The sequence below is a fragment of the Schistocerca cancellata genome, chromosome 2 (genome assembly GCF_023864275.1).
Source record: "Schistocerca cancellata isolate TAMUIC-IGC-003103 chromosome 2, iqSchCanc2.1, whole genome shotgun sequence".
NCBI lineage: Eukaryota > Metazoa > Arthropoda > Insecta > Orthoptera > Acrididae > Schistocerca > Schistocerca cancellata.
The window spans coordinates 496,846,965-496,872,122 of record NC_064627.1 but is presented as its reverse complement, the minus strand read 5'-3'; the positions used below and the strand labels follow the sequence as shown (position 1 = coordinate 496,872,122).

The window sequence follows — 25,158 nt, the reverse complement described above, 5'->3', positions numbered from 1 at the left end:
TAGTTAGGTAAGTCCATCCACCACAATGAGATCCCACAAAGTGCTACATCAGATGGGAAAAATCAGATTTTAATTGTCCTCAGGCCCAAAACTGCATGAAAAGCAAGTGACATCAGTTTTTAATTGTCCTGGTGCCAAAAATCACTTAAAAAAATCAAAACAATGTTGGTTTCTAGTTGTCATCAGGCTAGTGCAAAACATTTTCAGTATACTGTCCACCATTTTCTGCTAAAAGTTGAAATCAAGAAACATGTTCCGCAACAGATCGGAGTGTCTCGCTTGCCTTTAATTCAGCTAAATTGATAACTGGAGCACTGAACACAACATCTTTCAAATAATCCCACAGCTGGAAGTCACACGGATTAAGCTCAGGTGATCCGAACAGCCAGGCTGTAGGGTAATGACAGAGCTGATAATTCTAGCATTTCTGAAATGCCTCTGAAGCAGCCACTACACTGGCTGTGTGCGGAGGAGCACCATCTTGCACAAAAATGATCATGCCCACACATCCATGTTGTTGAATGGTTGGAATGATGTTGGCGTGCAAAAGACACTCGTAGCGTTTACCAGTGATGGTGCAGGTAAGAGGACCCGCAGGACTCGTCTCTTCGAAAAAATACAGCACTATGATAAGTGATGCCGTCAACCTGCACCACACAGTCACCTTTGTAGAATGAAGTGGTTCTGGTTGGTGTGTGTGTGTGTGTGTGTGTGTGTGTGTGTGTGTGTGTATTTTCTGTTGTCCATATTCTGCAATTCTGCGTATCAACATGTCCTTAGAGATGGAAATAGGCTTCGTCTGTCCACAGAATGTTCCATGCCATTCACTGTCCACTTCTATGTGACCAAGAAATTCCAAAGTGATCATTTGTCTTGCTGGCAGGTCAGCAGGAAGCAGTTACTAAAGATGGGTGGTTTTGTATGGATAGTAATGCAGAATGTTTCGTTGGATTTTATGCACCATGCTCGCAGGCATGTCCAAAGTTCAGGCAATTCCACCTGCACTGCATGTCTGCATACCACCACTCAACCCCTCCTGCAGTGCTGTGGCCAACTCATTGCTGACATTGGATCAAATACTATCCTCCCTCTGTCACACTGCACTTCGAAAGAACCTGTCTTTCCAAATTTTGTAATTACCTAGACAATTAGCAGATGGATCAGTGCCTTTTTCCATACCCTTGAGTGTGTGGAACTTCTGCAGGGCTACTGGTGCACAGTCCCCATTCATGTAAAAGAGCTGTATCGGCAGTGCATGATCTTTCATGGAGACAGTCATGATGGGCATCTCGGATGGAAACTGAGGAACAGACTTGTGCCGCACATTTGTTGGTATGCATATTCTGGCACTTTCAGTGCCATATGTGGTCAAATCTTCATTTTTTTCCTTTTTTTTCCCATGATGTTTCCTCCTGCATTAAAAATATGCTGTTCAAATTTGACATCATTTTAAACAGTGGCATTTTGAAACTGGGTCTTTAATTATTGACTCTTTGTATATACAGTTTCTAACTGTGATACTGGTGCTGCTGTGTTAAACCTTTAACATAAATTTATACCTCTTAATGAGTTGATTATGACAGCACTTTAAATATTTTAATTTTGTCAGTAATTATATGAAATATTGAAAATTTTTCTTTGTTAGATAGGCAACCTGCAGCTGGGACCATGTGCCATGAACCGAGTTAGCCAATCAGTAATATATATCTGGTACCAAGCACTACCCCTTGATGTAGATAACGCTTTCTGTTTCCTTCTTTCTATTCCATGCCAACAATCACAGGTATCAGTCACATCCCTTCCTGTTGTACAGTGTTCGTGTTAAGGAATTTGTGACAAATTTCAACAGCATAAATCAGTTCAGTGGCAGTGGACAAGCAATTTGCTGCAGACAAGATTTTGCACTACAGTCGAAAATATTGTATACAAAGTTTGTTATAAACAAAATGAGAGTGATGGTACAAGTGTGTGTATATACTAAATGTGGTCAATTACTGGTGGTAGCTTGGAAAGTAGGATCCATTTCAGCCCAGACCAAGGAGGAGAATACTGAAGGTAGAAAAGCAGTTGCATACCGTACTTATGTGCCACAACTAAAAGTTCCATATATTCTACAGTTTTGCTGTGATGATACCAATGAGTTAGAACTTTAAATTGGTCTTTTTATTTATCAAATTGTGGCATGTGGTACTGTATTGTGGCAAGTGTTGCAATATCAACATATGCACTTTGTGATCAAAAGTATCCGGATACCTGGCTGAAAATGACTTACAAGTTTGTGGCACCCTCTATTGGTAATGCTGGAATTCAATATGGTGTTGGCCCACCCTTAGTCTTGATGACAGCTTCCACTCTTGCAAGCGTACATTCAATCAGGTGCTGGAAGATTTCTTGGGGAATGGTACCCATTTTTGACGAAGTGCTGCACTGAGAAGAGGTATCGATGTCTGTCGGTGAGGCCTGGTGTGAAGTCGGCATTCCGAAACATCCCAAAGGTATTCTATAGGATTCATGTCAGAACTCTGTGCAGGCCAGTCCATTACAGGGCTGTTATTGTCATGTAACCACTCTGCCACAGGCCGTGCATTATGAACAGGTGCTTGATCGTGTTGGAAGTTGCAGTCACCATCCCCAAATTACTCTTCAACAGTTGGAAGCAAGAAGGCACTTAAAACATCAATGTAGGCCTGTGCTGTGATAGTGCCACTCAAAACAACAAGGGGTGCAAGCCTCCTCCATGAAAAACATGACCACACTATAAGAGCACCGCCTCCGAATTTTACTGTTGGCACTACATGTGCTGATAGATTATGTTCACCGGGCATTCGCCATATCCACACCCTGCCGTCAGATTGTCACATTGTGTACGTGATTCGCTACTCGACAAAACGTCATTCCACTGTTCAATTGTCCAATGTTTACTCTCCTTACACCAAGCGAGGCATCGTTTGGCATTTACCGGTGTGATGTGTGGCTTATGAGCAACTGCTTGACTACGAATTCAAAGTTTTCTCACCTCCGCCTAACTGTCATAGTACTTGCAGTGGATCCTGACGCAGTTTGGAATGCCTGTGTGATGGTCTGAATAGATGTCTGCCTATTACACATTCTACATCTACATCCATACTCCGCAAGCCACCTGATGGTGGCTTGGTCTCTGTCAGTCAACAGATGAGATCGCCCTGTATGCTTTTGTGCTGTATGTGTTCCTTCATGTTTCCACTTCACTATCACATTGGAAACAGTGGGCCTAGGGATGTTTAGGAGTGTGGAAATCTTGTGTACAGACATATGACACAAGTGACAACCAATCACCTGACCACTTTCGAAGTCCGCGAGTTTTGGGGGTGTCCGGATACTTTTGATAACATAGTGTATTTGGTTTTTCTTTCTCATTAATCTGTAACTACATTTCTGTTCTCCGATAAGGTATACGTTGGACCTGTAGCAGACATGGTATGGGCAATTGATGTCAGGAGGAAAGTATACATTAGAAAAGACATACTACCAGATTTTCCTCTTGGCAGTGGTTGGGTGCTGGTCTCTGGAATTGATGCTGTTGCACTGAGTATCAGGTAGCATATCACTTCTACATGGTTTTAACATATTTTGCATAGTATTGAATGTTTAATGTATCATAATCATGAATCAGGTTTTATACATTTGTCCGTTGTCTATTTGTGTACTCCTGTCTTGTTTGCTGTTCCATTGTGGTGCATCATGTGAACTGAGATTATTTTGCTCATAATACATGTTACCTAATTAAAATCAGTAAATATGACTTTATAACTTTTTTTGCATATCTCTGGTAATTCAGTGTCTTAATCACTTCCTAAACAGAAAATTATTTAAAAAACAGCCTTGATCGCAGCCGATGTTTACTTCTGACCAGTTTTGGCCTTTTAATGACAAACCATCATTGGAGTTTCCATCATCTAGATGGCAGCGATGGTGCCATTCATCCAGTTGGTGCAAAGTCTGATGATGGCCCGTAATAAAAAGACCAAAATCAGCCAGAGATAACATCGACAGCGATTGAGACTGTTTTTTTAAATAATTTTATGACAATAAATATCACTCTTCTCCAACAATGTTATATAAAATTATGACTTCCTAAATGTTATATTGTTTTTAAACATTAGTTAGAAACTCTGTACAGGCAGTTTAGAAGTAGCAGCACAACAGTAACACAAGCATTAAATTAATTTGATGCTACTCCAGCTTCTCCTGAGGAAATTAGGAAAATAATTAGATCTCTTGAAAGCTAACATCCAGAATAGTATTTTTTTTATAATATCTAGGATACATATCCAAAATATGATGGAATATTCTCTCTGCTGAGAAAACTTCAAGAAGTACAACATTGTCTTTGTTTATGATCAACATTTTGATGACGAATGCATAAGAAAGTTAGATTACATCTCATACTTCCAGTCATTAATATTATATGAAGTAATATTTTGAGGGAATTCTGTATTGAAACACAAAGTAGTCATTGCACAGCAATATGCTGTAAGTATAATATTGGGTGTACATCCTTGAACTATTGTTTAAAAAACCAAATATACTAATTACAGCTATGTGGTACATGAAGTGTGTTGCTAAGAATGTCTTATAATTTGAAAATAGTATTAGTAATCATAAAAACAACACAAAAATAGCTTTTGTTATTCACAACTTTGTCTTACTTTTGCATATAAAATATGCAGTTATGAAAATATTTTATCATTTTACATATGTAACAAAGGCGCTAACAGCTTTCAAAAAATTGAAATGATTTTAGCTTCATAATTTTTTCTACGCTGTAATAGAATTACTGAATAGATAACATGAGTTTTGTTGTGCTACTTAATTAGATTACGATCAGCGTGAAAACAAATCAGATGAATAACCAGCATGTAGCCATATTTTCACTGAAAAAATGTATCATATGCATGTAGCAATTGACACATGATCTGTTATTGTGAGATCCACAAATGTGATCTGCATCTTTTTTTCAGTAATGCTATGCAAGCCACTTAACAATGCATGGTTGAGTATCATTTGTAGCAGTATTAGGCACTCCCTATCTTAATCACTTATGGTCCGAAGGGAGAATGACTCTTTACATACATTAGTTTTTGAGACCTCACCTCTCTTATCTTATTCTCATGTCCCCTGCTGGAGATACATGGTGGAGGCAGTGGAATTATTGCACATTGTTTCTTGGTACTCACATATTTTGTGTGAAACACGTAGCCTTATTTATTAAGATTGCCATTAAAGTTCCATGAGTGTCTCAATTACATTTTAAACAATGGAAATTCCAGCTAGGAATATCAACAGTGTTGGATAAGGTAGATTGCTACTTACCGTAAAGATGACACATTAAGTTGCATAGACAGGCACAATTAAAAGACACTTACACATAAGCTTTTGGCCCCAGCCTTCATCAGAAAAAGAGAAAAACATACCATTCATTCACACAAGCAAGCACACCTTATGCACACATGACCCCCAAGTCCTGTAACTTGGGCCAGAAAGCTATTGGCTCTGCAAGAAAGCCAAGACTGCAAATATCTCAAGTGAAGGGGTAAATAATATTCTGCATGGGAACTGAGCTATGAGAAATGTCAGCAAGAAGAGTGCTGTGAATGCTACGGTTGTTGACAAGTGGATGAAAGTGAAAACCACTTTGTCAGTGGAAAAAATCATCGCATTTGTCTTTTGGAATTCCCAGGGCATGGTATTTATAGACTGCCGACTAAAGGGTAAAATGATCATAGGTACATATTATGCTTCATCGCTGGATCAGTTCCACAAAACACTTGGATAAGATGTGAACCTATTTGGTGAAGAGAAAGGTTCTCTGTCACCAGGACTACTATGGACTCAACTATACATCTGTCACTGCCATAGCAAAATTTGTGGAATTATGATACAGCCTGCTACTGGTGGAAGAAATTAATGTTGAGTAAAGGTGTTATAGCAGAAACAAATTCATATTTTGCAGAACTTGAAAAATTGTGTTTTGTTAGAGGAGTTAAAAAAATTGGAGGAATAGAAAATAGTGCCATTTTGTTTAAAAAAAATCACCTATGTATTCAACACCTGTGGTACTCACAAAAAAATTAATGAAATTACTTGTATGTAAATATGTTTTGTAGGATCATATCTCGGTGAAATGAAATAATTGTATGGCATTTATTGGCCGGGATGTCCCCTGAAGGGTTATCTTCATTATCAGATGACTATTTGGAACTGTTATACGGCTTTCAACTATTATGCAGCTTTCCAAAACGTTGAAAGTTAAACCCTACCTGTTCACTAGCATTTTCTATCTCCAAAATAATTTGTGTGAAAAAAGCTGTATTTCCCATGAACCCTCATTGACTCACCGAAAGAAACTTATTTACTACAAGGAACATCATAATGTTCATACATGGAATGCAGTATGCTCAAGTTTAACTATCATCTTCAGATCTGAGGTGGTAGTTGCTACCGAAACTGGTTACCACTTTGGGGGAGGGGGAAGTTAAATGTGGTTAAGAAAATATACAGAAAATTTTGAAAAGTTTTTAAATTTTTTAAATTTTATGTATGATTATCTGCTTATGACTGCTTTCTCCTATTCTGACAATGTCAGATGTTTTTGCTAATAAATACAGAATCACTGTGTGGCAAACGTAATTTGTGTTTGTTTGTGACTATGTTCTGGCAATTAATAGATTACTCAGTGGCACTGTGCCTTAACTGTAACATAAATCAACATCTTAGTCTTATGTGTCCTTGGTGAAGTTTGTTTTATGGGCATTAGCCCATGGTGTGAGGCCTATTTCTGTCCATTACATGTCACAGGGCTGCCACAAGTTCTGGAAATAAGGGGATATCAGGGAATTTCAAACATGTCAGGGAAATCAGGGAAATGTGAAAAAACACTGGAAAAATCTCATTTTCGTTTCAGTAGATGAAATGGTGTGTTTACCGAGATGTCATGCATCGTTGCTGGCTGGGTGCAGCTGAGAATGTGCGCTTCTTCCCTACTCCCTCTTTCTTTCTGCTTCTCCCCTTCTACCACTCCCCTAAGCTTACAGTCAGTGCTGCAACCACTTCTTGCTGCTAGCCTAACACCTGCCGATGAGAGGCAGGAAGACGTGAAGATTGGTTTGTTTGGATCTGATTCTTTGAGATTGTTGATGCAGTTGCCGGAGACGGCAGTTGTGTGCACAAGTTGTGTGTGTGTGTGTGTGTGTGTGTGTGTGTGTGTGTGTGTGTGTGTGTGTGCGCGTGCGTGTGTGTGAGTGTGCGTGCGTGCGTGCGTGCGCGTGCGCTCTCGCTTACTGACAAAATCTATGGCTGAAAATTTAGTTGTGAGAGTGTTATTGTCTTTTCTATATGCCTGTCTGCAGCTCAGCGATCAAATATACAGTGAGTTGCTACCTATCCTCATTAGTATTGATTCTCAGAGTATTTGCACAAGTTATATGTTGCATGGATATATCACTGCTGAAATTGCTGTCTGTGACTAGTAAACTGCTGGCCACATGAGTGGATTCCCATGATGGGCCAAAACCACAAGCCATTTCTGCGGGTATCTCTCACGGATTGGTTCTGCCGATCTGAAGCCCATTGTTTCCCACTAATATGCAAGCCCTGCCCACCAGATCTAGCCTCACCAATCTGCCTGCAGGCCAGGTCTGTTTGTATGTGACATAATGTGGCAGATTTTCATGGTTTATCCATAGACCCAGGGTTGAGGTGCTCCTCGGCAGGCCAGAGGCCACGGGTGTTGGATTTTAGGAATTGCAACTGTCTCACCGCAAGTACATTATACAGTGCAGCATTTTATAGACATGTTATTTACTGTTGTACATTTTGACACTTTGAAAGTAGTTTATATATTAGAAGAAAATTATGGCAGTCACTGGCAGTTTGTACACTATGTATTCATATACTTCTCAAAAGAAAAGTCACACAATACCTGTAAAATAATAGACATAACACAGTGGGTAATAACCGACAATAATGAAAATAGTAGAACCAATATTTTATTGGCAGTCACCTACAGTGCTGGTTTACACAACTCTTCCCTGCTTTATACACTTCTTTCAAGAGGCCTACTTTTTCTGAGGTTATTTCCGAAATCAGTGAAGATATTTTAAATCTGTCTTGTGACACCAAGGAAATGTGTACTTTTGTCACCAGATGTGTTTCGTTTTATTGAAATAAAATAACAACAGTGGTCTTAATGAAACACATATACCATTTGGCTTGCTTTCTCCACCTAAAAACAGTTCATTACAAAAGATGTTGATGTTAATAGTTAGGATTTTTGCTCACAGGGGGAGAAATACAGAAGTCCTCAAATTTTTTCCTCAGCTTATGTCGTTACTTACCCTTGAGATCTCAAAATTTGTCAAGGAAAAATGCTAAAACTTGTCTGAAATCAGGGAAATATCAGGGAATTTCACTTGGGAAGGCGTGTGGCAACCCTGGTTTCATCTTGTGGTGCTGGAAACATCATCAGAAGTTATAGATCCTGATAAAAGTTCCTAACTTAGAACATGCTCAGTATTAGGAGACTAAATGTTAGACACAGAAATACATCTTGGACCAAGGTCTAACGCCCACAAAACAAAATTCACCAATGTAAACATCTTTGTCTTCTGTAAGACACCAGTGTGTAGTCAAAAACCCATATATAGAATAAAAAGAGCTGCCAATAAGACATTATTTCAGTTTAGATCGAAACTCTCATCATTTACCCAAGAGTCTGGCAGAGAGCAAAGCAAAGACTTTTATGGCCAAATGTTGAATACCTGTCTGGCCTTATAGACAGCTTTAATGATGAGCACTTGTATTCATTATGTCTTCTAACATTGAGCTGTGGAAATTATAATTGTTTTGAAGATGCATGGGATGCCTCATTCATTGAAAGAAAGTCCGTGGTGGAATATAAGTAATGGCGGGAGTAAAGGCAACTACTCACTACAGTGCCTTGGGTCACTTGGCACACACATACACCTATGTGGCTACATTGTCACAGCTCACACTACATTCCATCTGCGCTGCAGCTCGATTTGGATGCAGCATTGTGTGGGGTGGAGTGACAGAGTGGAGAAATGAGGAGGGAGCAGGAGGGAGGGTTGGGAAAGGGTGGCAGATGGCTGGGATGAAGTTGCAACAGGCTCCATAGGATAGGAATGTGGTATAGGTGTTCTTGTTCTGGCCACAGTGGAAAATGACATGGAAACCTGGAAAGGAGGGGAGTATAAAACAGAGAAAGGGGGTCTCTATGTGAGGTTGTGAGTGCAGGTTAAATGAAATTAGGGTCCTCTGGCAGTGGTGGGGATGGGTGCAGGGCAAAGGCTAACAGAGATTAGGGATTACAGGGTTGAAAAATGTGTCACAAAGGTCAGTTTCCCTCTATTTAATTTAGGGAAGTTGGTGTCAAGGCGAAAGACAGATGGCAAGGGATGTGATCAGCCAGTGAAACAAAGCATGTTGTGCTCAGAAGTGTGTTCTGCCATTGATTGGTGAACTTTGATCTTGCATGAACTTTGGTAGTTGTCATTCATTCAGGTGGACAGTTGGATGAAAATCATGCTCACATAAAAGGGTGAGCAGAAATTACTGCAGAGCTGGTATATGATATGACTGCCTTTGATAAACTTGGATATGTCTGTGATGGGACTGGAATAGGATGTGCTAAGTGGGTCTTTCAGACAGGTGTTGCACCTGGGTCTCGCATAGGGGTATTACAAATGTGGCAAGAGGTTGGGAGCAGGTGTGGCATAACGGTGGACTAGGACATCTCATGCATAGAGTGGATGACAGGTTTTAGAAGGATTGCGAGTAGGATGTTTCTCATTTCTGAGCATTCTGATAAGTAGTCAGAGCCCGGAGGGGGGGGGGGGGGGGGCAGAGGAGGGGGAGTAGTATCACATACCGATGACCAATTTTCTCCATTTTCACAAATATTCACTTACAGTGTTCACTATTGATGGCTGCCAAACAAATACTAAACAATGTGGCGTCTTCAGACTTGAAACACATACTTCATAGATTGTATACTTTCTAATCCAGAGATATTTTTCAATGACGACTGCCACGTCTCGGTCAGGCCAGGTACTGATGGGACCATCCTCGTATTAGTTTCAGTGGTGTTGAGAAACAGCTGAAATGATTAAAACTGTACAGAGTTAAAAGACCATGCCCAGTTCTTGGAAGAAGGCACAGGTCACACTCATCTACAAAAAGGAGAGTACAAGTGATCCACAAAACTACCATCTAATATCTTTGACATCAGTTTTTTTTAGAATCTTAGAACATATTCTGAGCCCAAATATAATGAAGTATCTTGAACAGAATGACCTCCCCAATGCCAACCAGCATGAATTTTGAAAACATTCATCATGTTAAACCCAGCTCGCACTTTCCTCACATGACATACTGAAAGCTTTGGATCAAGGCAAACAGGTAGATGCAATATATCTTGATTCCCTAAAAGCATTAGACTCGGTACCACACCTACTCTTATTGTCAAAAGTATGATCATATGTGATACAGGTGAAATTTTTGACTGGATTGAGGACTTTTTGTTATAGAGGACATGTTGTGTTATCTTGAATGGAGGGTCATCATCAGATGTAGAAGTAACTTCGGGTGTGACCCAGAGAAGTGAGTTGAGACCCTTGCTGTTCATGCTGTATATTAATGATCTTGCAGACAATATTAATAGTAAAATCAGGCTTTTTGCAGATGATGCAGTTATCTATGATGAGGTACTATCTGAGAGAAGCTGCATAAATATTCATTGAGATCTTAATAAGATTGCAACGTGGTGCACAGATTGGCAACTTGCTCTAAATGTTCAGAAGTGTAAAATTTGACAAAAATGTAGTATGCTATGACTATAATATCAAGGAGTCACTGTTGGAATCGGCCATCTCATACAAATACCTGGGTGTAACACTTCGCAGGGATATGATGTGGAATGACCACTTGGGTTCTGCTGTGAGTAAAGCAGGTGGTAGACTTTAGTTTATTGGTAGAATACTGGGGGAGTGCAATCAGTCTACAAAAGAGATTGCCTGCAAATCATTTGTGTGACAAGTTCTAGAATATTGCTCAAGTGTGTGGGACTCACACCAGATAGGACTAACAGGGGATATACAGAGGAGGACAGCTCGAATGCTCGCAGGTTTTTTTAATCTGTGGGAGAGTATCACAGAGATATGGAGGAACTGAACTGGCAGACTCTTGAATACAGACTTAAATTGTCTTGGGAAAGTGTATTAACAAAGTTCCAAGAACCAGTTTTAAATGATTGCTCTAGGGATATACTACAAACTCCCAATGTATCGCTCAAATAGGGATTGTGAGGATAAGATTAATTATTGTATGTACAGACACATTCATTCAATCAATCAATCTTCCCACACTCTGTACGTGAATAGAACAGAATGAAACCATAATAACTGGCACAATGGGATGTACACTCTGCCATGCACCTCATGGCAGTTTGTGGAGAATAGATGTAGATGTAGAATTTTTGAGAGATAAAGATTTACATTAATGGTTGTTCTTGTAACGCTGCACAAACACAATATCAGAATTCTCGCCAACTTTTATTCCACTTCCACATTAAGGAATATACTAAGATATTGAATGATGTATTAATTGGTACAAACACATGTAACCAAGGAGTACATTAAGGCACAGTCTAACAGTGAAGTACACATTTGCCACACAAACATTAGTGTCTTCCGAGGGCTCGACACACTGGCTTATATAAGGCTGTTTCTCACATGGTGCAGTGTTTGCTGTGCTGTCTGTGCCAATGCGAGATGGCCCCTTTAGGCCAACTGTGTGGGCACACACTGTTTAATTATGTGTGCTCCTCCATAGAATTACAACCCCCCTCCTTCGTGAGGATAAATGTTCACTGTGAAGATGTCCATGTCTTCATTGGAAGGGGATGATTGCTGGAGCAGATGTTGCTCCATAACAGGAGAATACAGTCTGAAATTGCATGAGTGTGGACAGATGAGGTGCCCACGAGAGACTGTAAGGGAGCTCTGGTGATAGAGGCACTGCATTCATGTTCACATCAAGAGAAGCATTCAGTGACGGAGGTGGCAGTGTAGACAGAGGCAGCGGCAGTGTAGACAGAGGCAGCGGCAGTGTAGACACAGGCAGCATGGCACTAAATACTCCACCCAGCACTCGAAATGAAGGCAGTACAGGAGCCGGAGGGGACACGGACCATACGGCGGTGACCAGTGCAGATGGTAGAGGTGGCAACAGGGCTGGCAGGATCTCCAGCGTGTGGTTGGTTACAGGTAGATGAAGCTGGTTGTAGTGTTGTGACACCAAGCCATCGGAAATACACATGATGCATAGGCGGCAGCCTGGGCAGTGATGGACGACTGCTAGTATCTACTTAAGGTACTGGCCAAAGGTACGAGCCCAGACGGTGGAGCACAGAGGTAACCACTGCGAGGTGGGCATTGGTGGGTGGCTGGTTGTCAGCCAGCGCAGATGAAGTAGTTTTATGTGCTGGTGGCCATGGAGCAGCTCTGCCAGTCTGCAGTTGTCAACTGGAGTGAACCTGTACAAGCGGAAGAACCTATCGAAGGCTTCCTCAGGAGAAGATTGCGTGATATGTTTTTTCATCCGAGTTTTGGAAGTACGGACCAGCCACTGGACTGAGGATGAAATGGAGTGGCTGTAATGTGCTGATTGCCACTCATTTTACAAAAATCTTCGAAAACATGAGACACAAATTGTTGGCTGTTGACCTTTGCAAGTGTATATGGCAATCCTTCCAAGGAAAAAATCTTTGTGAGGGCTGTGACAGTAATTGCCAAAGGGCAACCAAGCACGTAAGGAAATTTTTTGAGAAAAAGTCAGCTACTACAAGCCAAAAGTAGTTACAGAAGGGACCCACAAAATCGGCACGAATTTGCTCCCATGGGCACTGGGGAGGGGAGTGGGGGTGGGGGTCGGGTCGGGTCCGTTTAGGTTGGGTCGAGTCACAGACAAAGAGAGGCTCATGCTGCCAGTTGATGAGTGGCGCACTGCCATGCATAATATCACTGTCAATAACAGGCCACAACACGTGGCAGCAGACCAGCAATTTTGTACGGTATGAGAAACATGCCAATTGTCCAGATGGAGAAGGTGCGTTTGGGATCACAACACTGGATGCTGGCTCTTCAGTAGCCAACAGTAACACACAATGAAGAATGGAGAGGTGGTAGCAGAGAGCAAAATAAGTATGCAAGGGATCAGACACCTGGCCTGGTGGTTTATCTGGCCAGCTGTGGTGGAAAAAGGGAACAACCTGACATAAGACAGCATCAGCCGCAATAGCCACCAAAATCATAGTACTACTAATGGGAAAATGATCCATGGTGTTTTGGGCTTTGGTGTCTAAATTAAAACACAACAGTTCATCCTGATCAAATGCTGGATCATGGTCAATCAACAACAGAGAAAGAGCATCTGCATTTGCATGTTGTGCTGTAGGGCGTAAATGAATCTGGTAATTATAGTGCAACAAAAATTAGAGCTGAGTATTGCAGGCAATGGACCAATTTGTCTGGTACAGATGCTGAAGGATGTAAAAGAGAAACCAGAGGTTCGTGATCTGTAATAAAATGAAATTTAGATCCCCTATAGGGAAACATGAAATTTTTAGTACATACACAATAGCAATGGCTTCTTTTTCTCTTTGTGAGTAGTGCTATTGCACCTGATTTGGGGTTTTGGAGGCATATGCTATAGGATGTTCGGAACTGCGTGTTTGTGTATGAGAATACTGGGAGGCATCTGTGGCCAAAACAAGATGTTGACATGGTTGCAATGTAACCAAGCAAGGTGCCAAATGTAATTTTGACTTCATCATGAAGCAAAAGCCTACTCGCAGGCAGGTGACTAGTGAAAAGAAACACTTTTACATAAGAGAGCATGAAGGGCACATCAGGTGGAAATTTATGATAGTACGCAGTCGTCCTGAGAAAGGCCTGCAGCTCTTTGACACTGGTTGGACATGGCAAAGCTGCAATGGCATCGACATGCTGGTATAAAGGCTACGAGACTTAAAAACCAAGATAGGCAATAGATGGCTGAAAAATTTGTGATTTGTTCAAGTTACATGTCAACCCAGAGGCCTGCAGCACCACAAGCAATGCACAAAAGTTCCATAAATGTTCATCTGCTAAGAAACCAGAAACCGCAATATCATCCAGATACCTAATGCATCCCAGCAAGGAGACCATGAGTTGCAACAGAACTTGTTGGAAAATAGGCACACTAGCTACATCGAATGGCAGATGCTGATATTGGTATAACTCAAAGTGGGTACTCACCACAAGGATATGTTTAGAATCATCAGCCAGGGGCAGTTGCAAGTAGACTTCTGGCAAGTCTACCTTGAAACAATATTTGGTCCCAGAAAGTTGTGCTAAGAGTTCACCCTGATGGAATAAGGAAAATGTATCAATAATATACTGTCAGATTACAAAATTTTTAAAATCACCAGAAAGCCAGAGGTTACTGTTTGGTTTATTGACGATTACCACCCAAATAGACATTCACTAAATGAGGCAAGTGTGACAACACCCAAGGGTGTAAGGTAATCGAGTTTTGATTTGATTGCTCTCATAAAGCTATTGGGATTGACTGGGCACAAAAAACAAACAAACAAACAAACAAACTGGGGCACACCATTGGTTTCATTGTGATGTGAGTTTTGAAATCGGTAGCACACCCTAAACTTTCCAAAAACAGTGAGGAAAATTCTGAGCGGGGCGCATCCGATTGTTGGTACAGAACTTGATCCATATTTTTAGTTGTTGCAACTGACCAAGCAGTGAGAGACAGGGAACATGGCAGTGATCAAAGATCCACATAGGTTTAAGAATTTAACAAAATCACTGTCACACCCTTGTCTACTTGTGTATTTTTAACATGTTGCCCATGACATGTGTTTCAATGTAAAGTTTATTTGGGGCTACCATCAGTTGGGGAACAATGTTCACAACCATGTTCATGTCTGATGAAGGAGGGCACACCAGGAGAGGGGCATGCGCCCGCTGTTGTGATGCTGACTGCTGTTGCTGTTTAGTGTGACGCTGCCTCATGCTTCATGGAGATGGTAGTTGCATGGTCACATCATCATCTTGCCCCCTCCGCCCTCCCCATGAGGCTGAGGAGGAGAGCCAACAGTGGCTACTTCACACCAAGCTTCTGTCTGAATTCTTTCCTCCCTAGATACTTCAAAAGACTGGGCAATATTCAAAAGCTCTGCAAGAGAGGGATTTTTACATTGTAAAGCCTGTTCACGATGTGCTATATAGGGGGCCAAGCATATTATAGCATCACATACCATCAAATCAACATATGAGGCCCCAGGGAAGTTCAGTAACAAACTTGCAATGATGGATCAGCCCATGAAGTTCACTCCCCAGGCTCTGTATGACTGTTGTGCCTGATTTTGAAAACGGTAGAATCAATGTGAGCAGCAATAACGTGAGTGCACTTGAAGTTATAAGTAGAGAGCAACTGACACATTTCATCAAAAGGGAGAGTACCAGGTTCCTGAAGAGGATGTAAGTGACACAGAAGGTGATAAACACGGAGAGAAATCCATGACAGAAAGAAAACTGTACACACAGTGAGTTCGGCGACACCAAAAGCTTGGAAATGTTGATGGAGGTGATTTTCATATGCATCCCAATCTTCTGCAGGATCATCGTATGGAGGAAACACTGGGGGGTTGCGTCAACAGTGGTGAACACTGGCATGTCGATGATGCTGCCAAACTGTCTAGTGCCATGGAGAGAGCCTGGTGCTGGCGGGTGATAGCTAGCTGCTGTTCAACAAGGGATTGAATAATTTTGTCCACTGACATATTGGTCATAGTGAAATGCAAAACAAAACATGCACAAGCACAATATCAGTACTCCAAATTCTGTGAGTGAAAGAAACATGTCACTATTTGTGCCGCTCTTCTATGTGTACGTTCAATATTGCCTGCTAGTCTTATTCAGTACAGGTATCAAATACTCGAGCAGTATACTACAGTGAGACTCATGAGTGATTCGTAAACCGTGTCCTGACTGCATTTTTCCAGTGTCCTGTCAACAAATTTTGCCACTGCTATATGAGTATGCCGATGTTGGTATTCTACACTGAAGAGCCAAAGAAACTGGTACACCTGCCTAATATCGTGTAGGGCCCCCCTGAGCACGCAGAAGTCCCACAACACAACATGGCATGGACTCAACTAATGTCTGAAGTAGTGTTGAAGGGAATTGACACCATGAGTCCTGTAGGGCTGTCCATAAAGCAGTAAGAGTACGAAGGGGTGGAGATCTCTTCTGAACAAAACGTTGCAAGGTATCCCAGGTGTTCTTAATAATGTTCATGTCTGGGGAATTTGGTGGCCAGCGGAAGTCTTTAAACTCAGAAGGGTTTTCCTGGAGCCACTCTTTAGCAATTCTGGACATATGGGGTGTCGCATTGTCCTGCTGGAATTGCCCAAGTCCGTTGGAATGCACAGTGGACATGAATGGATGCAGGTGATCAGGCAGGATGTTTACATATGTGTCATCTGTCAGAGTAGTATCTAGGCGTATCAGGGGTCTCGTATCACTCCAACTGCACACGCTCCACACCATTACATTGCCTCCACGAGCTTGAACAGTCACCTGCTGACATGCAAGTCCGTGGATTCATGAGGTTGTCTCCATACCCGTACACCTCTGTCTGCTCGATACAATCTGAAACGATACCTCGTCCGATCAGGCAACATGTTTCCAGTCATCAACAATCCAATGTCGATGTTGACGGGCCTAGACAAGGCGTAAAGCATGATGCAGTAATCAAGGGTACATCAGTGGGCCTTCAGCTCCAAAAGCCCATATTGATGATGTTTCGTTGAATGGTTTGTACGCTGACAGGTGTTGGTGGCCGAGCATTGAAATCTGCAGTAATTTGTGGAAGGGTTGTACTTCTCTCACATTGAACGATTCTCGTGAGTCGTCGTTGGTCCCATTCTTGCAGGATCTTTTTCCGGCCGCAGAGTTGGAGATGTGATGTTTTACCGGATTCCTGATATTCACAGTACATTTGTGAAATGGTTGTACTGGAAAATCCCCACTTCATTACTACCTCAGATATGCTGTGTCGCATCACTCATGTGCCAACTAAACACCACATTCAATCTCACTTAAATCTTGATAACCTGCCAGTGTAGCAGCAGTAACCGATCTAATGACTGTGCCAAACACGTTTGGCTTATGCATGCATTGCTGACCACAGCACTGTATTTTTCCTATTTATATATCTCTGTATTTGAATACGCATGCCCGTACCAGTTTCTTTGGCGCTTCAGTGTATTTCACATCCCTGCAAATTATTAAGCCACGTATTTGCATGAGTTGACGGATTCTAACTGTGAACCACTGGCACTGTAGCCGTAGGCTAGTGCATTTTTTTATTATTTCATGAAGTGCATAATTTTTGTTTCTGTACACCTAAAGCAAGTTGCCAGTTTTTGAATCACTTTGAAATTTTGTCAAGATCTGATTGAATATTTATGCAGATTTCTGCAGATTTTTTTTTCAAACAGTACTTCATTATCTATAACTACACCATCTGCAAAAAAACTAAGTGTGCTATTAGTATTGTCTGGCAAGTCGTTAATATATAACACAAATGGCAAGGACTCCAGTACACCTCTGATGGTGCAGATCTGACATTACTTTTATTCTATCAATGATTCTCCATTGAGTATAACATGCTGTATTCCGACTGAGAAGAAATGCCTGAGCTCTCCTCACAAATTTTGTTTGATACTCCGTACAACCATACTTTTGTGAATAAAAGTAGGTGGTGTTCTAAGTTAAATGCTTTTCAGAAGTCTTTCAGAATGTTGTGTGAGAAAAGCGCAAGCTGGGTTTCACACATTTGATATTTCCATAGTCCTTGTTGGTTGGCATGGAGTAGCTCATTCTTTATGTTTGAGCTCAGAATATGTTCTAGGATTCTGCAACTAATGGATGTCAAACTTCTAGGTAAGTGTGACCTGTGTCTTTTTTCTGACCATCGGGCACAGCTATTTGTTCGACAGAAACATCTATAATATATTATGGTTAAATTGTGTGCTAACTCAGCTTCAAATTCTGGGGCCTGAAGCCATGTTTAATTTTATAATTGTTGTGTCATCTGGGTGTTTAGACTATAATTTTGATGCTACAGACAACCTTTACATATAACAAGAATCTCTTTGGTTTTTGTGAGAGATCTTTTGACAGTATTCTGTTGTAGCAGTTGTTGAAGGCTTCTCGCATTGACCTCTTGATAGCCATATGCATTTAATCCAGTAATTCTCTGTATAGAGCCCTAAGCTGCATTTTACACCTATCAAGGAAGATTTGCTGCTTCTTTAGAACTTTCCTGACATTGACCCATGGAGGGTCTCTCCCACCATGAACTGTTCTATTAGGTACGTATCATATCCAGTGTATGGTCAACTAGTCATTTAAACTTGAGCCACAGTTCCTCTACATGCTCCTGCCCAAAGGAAAATGCTTTGACTTCCTCTTTGAGATGTATCATGACTGCCTCTTTATCCAACTTACTAAATAGTAACTATTCCTATTTGTTTTAACTGCCCTTTGTACTTTAATAATCATTTTTTACAAGAGCTGCTAAATGTTCATGAACACCAGTTTCAATATGGACATCCTGAAAGAGGTCTGATCTGTTTGTTGCTACCAAGTATAACATATTTTCATCATGAATGGTTTCTCAAACTATCTGTTTCAGCTAGTTTTCTAGAACACATTTAATAAAGTTTTGAGGGTGCCTTGTCATGTCTGCCTCTTACAAAGCTGTAACTATCCCACTTGATTACTGCATGATTAAAGTCTCCTTAATTGGTGACAGTAATATTGGGGAGCATTCATACTTTTCTCTACTTCATAAGTTTCCCTACTTCATACGTTTCCCTACTTCATACGTTTCCCTACTTCATACGTTTCCCTAATTCGTACGTTTCCCTACTTCATACGTTTCCCTACTTCGTACGTTTCCCTACTTCATACGTTTCCCTACTTCATACGTTTCCCTACTTCATACGTTTCCCTACTTCATACGTTTCCCTACTTCATACGTTTCCCTACTTCATACGTTTCCCTACTTCATACGTTTCCCTACTTCATACGTTTCCCTACTTCATACGTTTCCCTACTTCATACGTATCCCTACTTCATACGTATCCCTACTTCATACTTTTCCCTACTTCATACTTTTCCCTACTTCATACTTTTCCCTACTTCATACTTTTCCCTACATCTTGGGTGAGTCTGGTTGTCGATAGAAAGGTCTAATTACAGGCTTATGCCCATCTTTGATACTGAGTCTTTCCCAGACGATTCTGCTAGTGGCTTAAGTTTTTATGTGGCTAAGTTTTTATCTCTGTAGATTTGAGTTTTTTGTTTACTGTGACAAATACACCGCCTCCATTTCCCATTAGCCTTTGCTTTAAGTATATAGTTAGATTTACCCCAAAAAAGTGACTGCAATCAGTTTTGAGCTTTATGCAGCGTTCTATACTTAGTATTAAATGCGCTCCATTGCTATTTCTAGGACTGATACAAAGTCTGCTGTTTTAAACGTTATACCATAGTACGTATCACAACACTGGTGTAGACAACAGAAATACAACACATAGAACTATTAATTGTATGAAAGAACAAGCTGTTATTTAAGAACTTGTATAAAGGGCAAAGGGTCATACATGTATGCCATTAACAAAAACTAAATGCGGGTTTAAAGTCAGACATGACAAGGGCCACAGATACTGGCAATAAAACACGTTGAAATGTCAGATACTGAACTTACATGGATTGGCATTTACAAAAAAAAATTAACCATTCTTTGTTTACGATAGTCACCTATACTAGTGTAGACACCAGTTCTTAATAAATTATCCGAAGTACTTGACAAAGTACGAGCTCCCAAAAATAAGATTATATTATGTGAAGATATGAATACAATCATAAATGACACAGATGAAATCAATAACAACCTCATAAATGTCCTTTACACTTTTGATGTGCCATTATTGGTCAGATGTACATCAAGAGATGCTAATAACTTAGCATCCATAATTGACCTTCTGGTTACAAATACACTGCCTGACAAAAAAGTGAAGCACAGAGAAGAGGAAAAGAAAACAGAATAATACTTCATGGTGTGAGAGGGAGTGTGTTGTTGTTGTTTCAGAGATTACACAATCAAATCAAAATTAACTAAGAACTTGACAGTATGAGACCACTTATTTGTATGACATAGCATCCCCTCTGGCCTGGATGCATGCACTGATTTGGTTGGGAACGGCGTCATAATGCTGTTGTATCTTCTTCTGTGGCCAGCTGGCCCAGAACTGTTGTAACTGGTCCTTTTTACTAACTTGAGGATGGAGTTGAAGTGTTAGCTGATCTCATGTTTTATTGGGGACAGATCTAGGGATCCTGCTGGCCACAGGAGTATCTCAACATCATTGCAGATGGCTCATGGAGTCATGTGCCGTGTGTGACCATTCATTGACCTGTTGAAAAATTGCAGCACAATAGTGTCAGTTTAGAGGTCACACATGAAGACACATGGTGTCTGTGGCGTACCATTCCCTCAGTCACTACCAGCCAAGACCTGACGTCATACATGATGGCTACCCCCACCATGATACCAGGAGTAATACTACTGTGCCTCTCCAAAAAATTGGAATAATGAGACCTTTCCCCAGGTCACAGCCATACCTGATAATGATGGTCATCTAGGATAGTGCAGAACTGTGATTCATTGCTGAACACAGTGTAGCACCATCTGTCAGCAGTCCATGCTTCCTGGTCATGGCACTACTCCAAAACAACCTTTTCTTATATGGTACAAACCAGCCTGTGACTGGATTAGTAATTCCCTAGTATGACTGCTGCTAGTCTCCGACCAGCGATGCAGGATGACACAAAATGTTGCTAAGAATCCATTACTTGTTCTTGGATCGCAAATGCAGATATGAAGTGGGTATAGTAATGTAATTTGAATCTGACAAGACCTGGAATGACTCAATAACTTGCAGAACTGGAAAACCATCCAAGGCCATTAACAGTGAGCTGTCGAGTGCGAACAAACCACCACCACCACCACCACCACCACCACCACCACCATCTGAGGAAGACTGACACTGGAATATCAAGTTCAAATGAACAATACAAATTGACAACCTAAGGCATAACAAATTCCAAAACCAAACAGTGATTTGTAGTGAGAATAATACATGAGAGCACCGCAATCATGGCTGAGGACAGAGCTGCTGTGCTGGTAGCTTTAAGGGGCAGCAGTGGGCACTCATTGCCTGGCAAGCTGCACGTGGCTCTGTAGCCAACACGGCAACAATGATTCTATAACTTGCAGATATAGCAGTGCCACCTAGAGGTTTTCATTGAGTTCTTTATCTGCCAACCAGATCCCTTCCTACAGGAACGTGTGCATAGGACCAGAAGCGACATGAAAAATGTTTTGGAAGGTGAATTTGTTGAACAGCTGGTGTCCTGGCATTAAAGCCCACTGGCTGCTGGGAGGAACTGAGGGTGTTCGGCAATGAGCTGGGATGCGGTGGCACAGGTGATGTCGGCTGATGGTGCAGAGGATGTGGTAAAACTTTTACACCATGCCTGCTTCCACTGGAACCACCGCTAGTGCTTGGTAGTGCAAAATGTACATGTGCAGTCATGAGACCATCAAAAGTTGGCTTTGCAGGTCCGATTGAGCAAGCAGTGGTGGTTCAGTCAGGAGGCGTGGATGGAATTGGTCAGTATGACGGTACTCCAAACCCGTCAGGCTGTTAACCATCATCAAGCACTGCCCATGCATGATAACCAACGCAGTCGGCATCCATGTGTCATTGGCCCCAAACAGCTGAGATGACAGAGAGTAAACAGTTGCCGCCCATGGTGAAGCTGCACTGGGTTATGGTTGTGGACAGGAATGGCTCTGTATGTACTCAGGAACAACTGTGTTGGTGGTGTTTCTCACCGCCTTTTAACATTTTCTGTTTTAACATCTGCACCATATATTGTACTTGGCTCTTGGAGGATGGGTAAAGTGTTTGATGCTATTTGAGATGCAGAATTGTTCAGAAGCGTTTGCCGTGAATTTGGGCCCATTGTATAATGCAGTAGTTGGGGAAGCCCTTTGTGCCAAGAATCTGGGTGAGTGTGTCAATTGTAGTGTCAATTGTGGTGGAGTTCATGCTGATTACATAATGGTTGTTACAGTAAGCATTCGTAACAATTAGCGACTTAGAACCCAGAAAGGGGCCAGTCCAAATGAATGTGGTACCTGAGATGACGGGCTGGTCAGAGGGCAAAAGTTTGGGGCAGAACAGCCTGGTGCCGGGTGCATGCAGAACAGCCATGCATTATGGCCTCCATGTCGTTGTTCAGTCCCGGCCGGTAGACATGTTGCCTCATGAGGGCTTTCATTCATGACATACCCAATGCCCTTGGTGAGGAGTTGTAAAACTTTCGGCAGGAGATTCGGGATGATGACACAGTGAGTAATCATATCAGCATTAAGCAGGAGAACATTGGTGGTGATTGACAGATGGCAGGAGAGGCAATCCCGGACCCGGAGCTCTGTGTTGGTGCTCTTTGAAAAATGTGTGTGGCACCCATGGACCACATATTATAAGATAGGGTCCTAGTGTGTGTGTGTGTGTGTGTGTGTGTGTGTGTGTGTGTGTGTGTGTGTGCAGCTATTTGAGTGGCTGTAACAGGAAACCTGTCCAAGGTGTGCTGCTGCACCAGATTTATTTGAAAACAGTAGCTTTCCCGCTGTTCAAAGACCAGATCTGTTGCTGTGGGGAGGCAAGATAAAGTGTCCGCATTTGCGTGTTGTGCAGTGGGCTTGTAGCTGAGGAAAAGTGTCCAATATTGGAGATGTTGTGCTGTCATCTCTGCAAGATGGGACCATGGCCCAAATAGCACAACCAGTGCTTTATGGTCCATAATGAGTGTCAATTTAGTCTAGAGTAAACAAACTCAGAACTTCTTAATTGAAAATGTAATAGCTAAAGCTTCCTTTTCTATCTGTGAGTAATTCTTTTGAGCAGGTGTCAACGTCTCTACTCATAGTTGCTCAGTGTCATCATCATTCCCATGCACCAGCACTGCACCAATGTTATACAAAGAGGCAAACATGGCCAAAACTAGTGGACATGATGGGTAAAAGGGTGCAAGGCTGGGTACCGAGTGCAGCATATGCTTAAACTCTTGTAAGTGTGTTCACAGGCAGCCGTCCACCTGTACTGAATACTCTTCTTCCACAACTGGTTTAGCAGATGCTTAATGTAAGCCACTTGTGAGAGGAACTTCGAATAATAAATAACCTTTAACAAAAAAGGTCTGCAGCTCCTGTAAGTTTTATGGGCAGAGTAGTGGTTCAGAGTGCGAAGTTGTGGTCAGTGGGCTAGATCCCTTGTTTGTTGAACAAGTGTCCGAGGTATTCCACTTGCTTCTACAAACTGGCATTTGTATAAGCGACACTAGTCCCCTGTGTCACACAATGAAGTAAATAGGGCACAGTGGGTGGTCCTGATGCATCGTCACCATGACAGTTAAGTCATCGATGTAGTTAGTGCAAGCAGGTATGGACTTGGGTAATTGTCCCAGGTACCTCTGGAGGGTTGCTGGAGTGGAAGAGATAACAAAGGGCCAAAGGAAGTATTGATAACTATGATGTTTGGCAACTCCTCATCCATCAAGATCTGCAAATACCCATCGGCAAGGTAGGTCTTAGAATAATAATCACCTGTGACCAGCTTTGTGAGGAGGTCCTCTAGATGTGGCATGGGGTAGATTCCACTTGTGCCCAGGCATTGATTGTTGATTTTAAATCTCCACACAGCTCGAGGGAGCCATTAGTTTTTATGACCATTACCAGGAATGTGGTCTAAACAGCAATTAATAGCTTCCTCATGGAGGTGTCCGTATTTCTGCTTAACAACCCTCCTTAAAGAGACTGAAATGGGCTGAGCAAAAAAGGGACATTGCATCTAGATGCAAGGAGATAAGAGCCTGGAAATAGATGGCACATCCCAAGCCAGGTTCGCAGATGGGTTATAAGGCAGCATAAAGGTGTTAGAGTTTCTGGAAGGGAAACCTGGCGATGGAGAATCCAAACAAGTAAAAGGCATCCAGACAGAAAAGTTTCCTGCTGAGTGACTATCGACAACAAACAGCATCACCAGCTGAAAAGATTTTTGTACACGGTGGTGACGGAATTGAACCTGAAGGGGAATGTACTGTCACCATACGCGACCTGTGTAAATGGGAGGGTGATCTTGGGGGAACCCAGAGAAGCATATGTTTGCCAGTTCACCAAGAAAACAGTAGCTCCAGTGTACATCTGAAAGTGGACATTTTGATTCACAATTGTGTGGTCGATAAACAACTTATTAGTGCAGGGTTCACCTTGGGAAGCAATTGCTTGAAACTCAGCATCCCGTGGTGCATATGGGGATTAGATTTAGTTTGAAGATGCCCCTATTTTAGCAGATTTTGTGAGTGCAATAACTAATGCCATTTGAGAAACAGTTACATAAGAAACTGCCAGTAACATTGGAGATAATTTCAGATGAACACTATACATTCAGTCCTGCACAAGAAATATACCACCACCAACAATTTGTGCAGTTTTTGGGTGTAGATAGAAATATTCAGGTACACTTTGCCTCACTGTCTAATGTCCATAATGGGTGTCTGTATTCTGCTGCAAAGGTATTTAACAAAATCTTAGCAAACATAAAGCAAGAATATGAGGATCCGTATAAATTAAAAAAAAAAACAACAAAAAAAACATACTTTCTCCTTAATTAGCTTCAAGATTTTAAAAATGCCTGTTAGCTGCATGATAAGTAACAATGATTATGTCAGATATGCCTTTGCTCTTACTTCATTCACGTGACTTTTTTTTTTTTTTCTATTGTAAGCCCCATGTGATCAAGTATATATTAGTCTTACGATAGGAGATAAATGTCAGCTATTTAATACAACTGAGGAAGCAGCAACTTCTTTTCCAAATTAGCAGATTTCCTATTAATCT

At 41.5% G+C, this 25,158-nt stretch overlaps 1 protein-coding gene across 2 annotated transcripts in view; it reads left to right on the top strand.

The window, feature by feature from the left end:
- LOC126162034 (uncharacterized) overlaps positions 1-25,158 on the top strand; it is a 202,469-nt gene that overhangs the window by 165,309 nt on the left and 12,002 nt on the right. For both annotated transcript variants that reach the window (XM_049918260.1, XM_049918261.1), the window contains exon 15: positions 3,430-3,575. In XM_049918260.1, the coding sequence (XP_049774217.1) occupies positions 3,430-3,575 (146 nt within the window). The remainder of the gene's footprint in view (positions 1-3,429; positions 3,576-25,158) is intronic.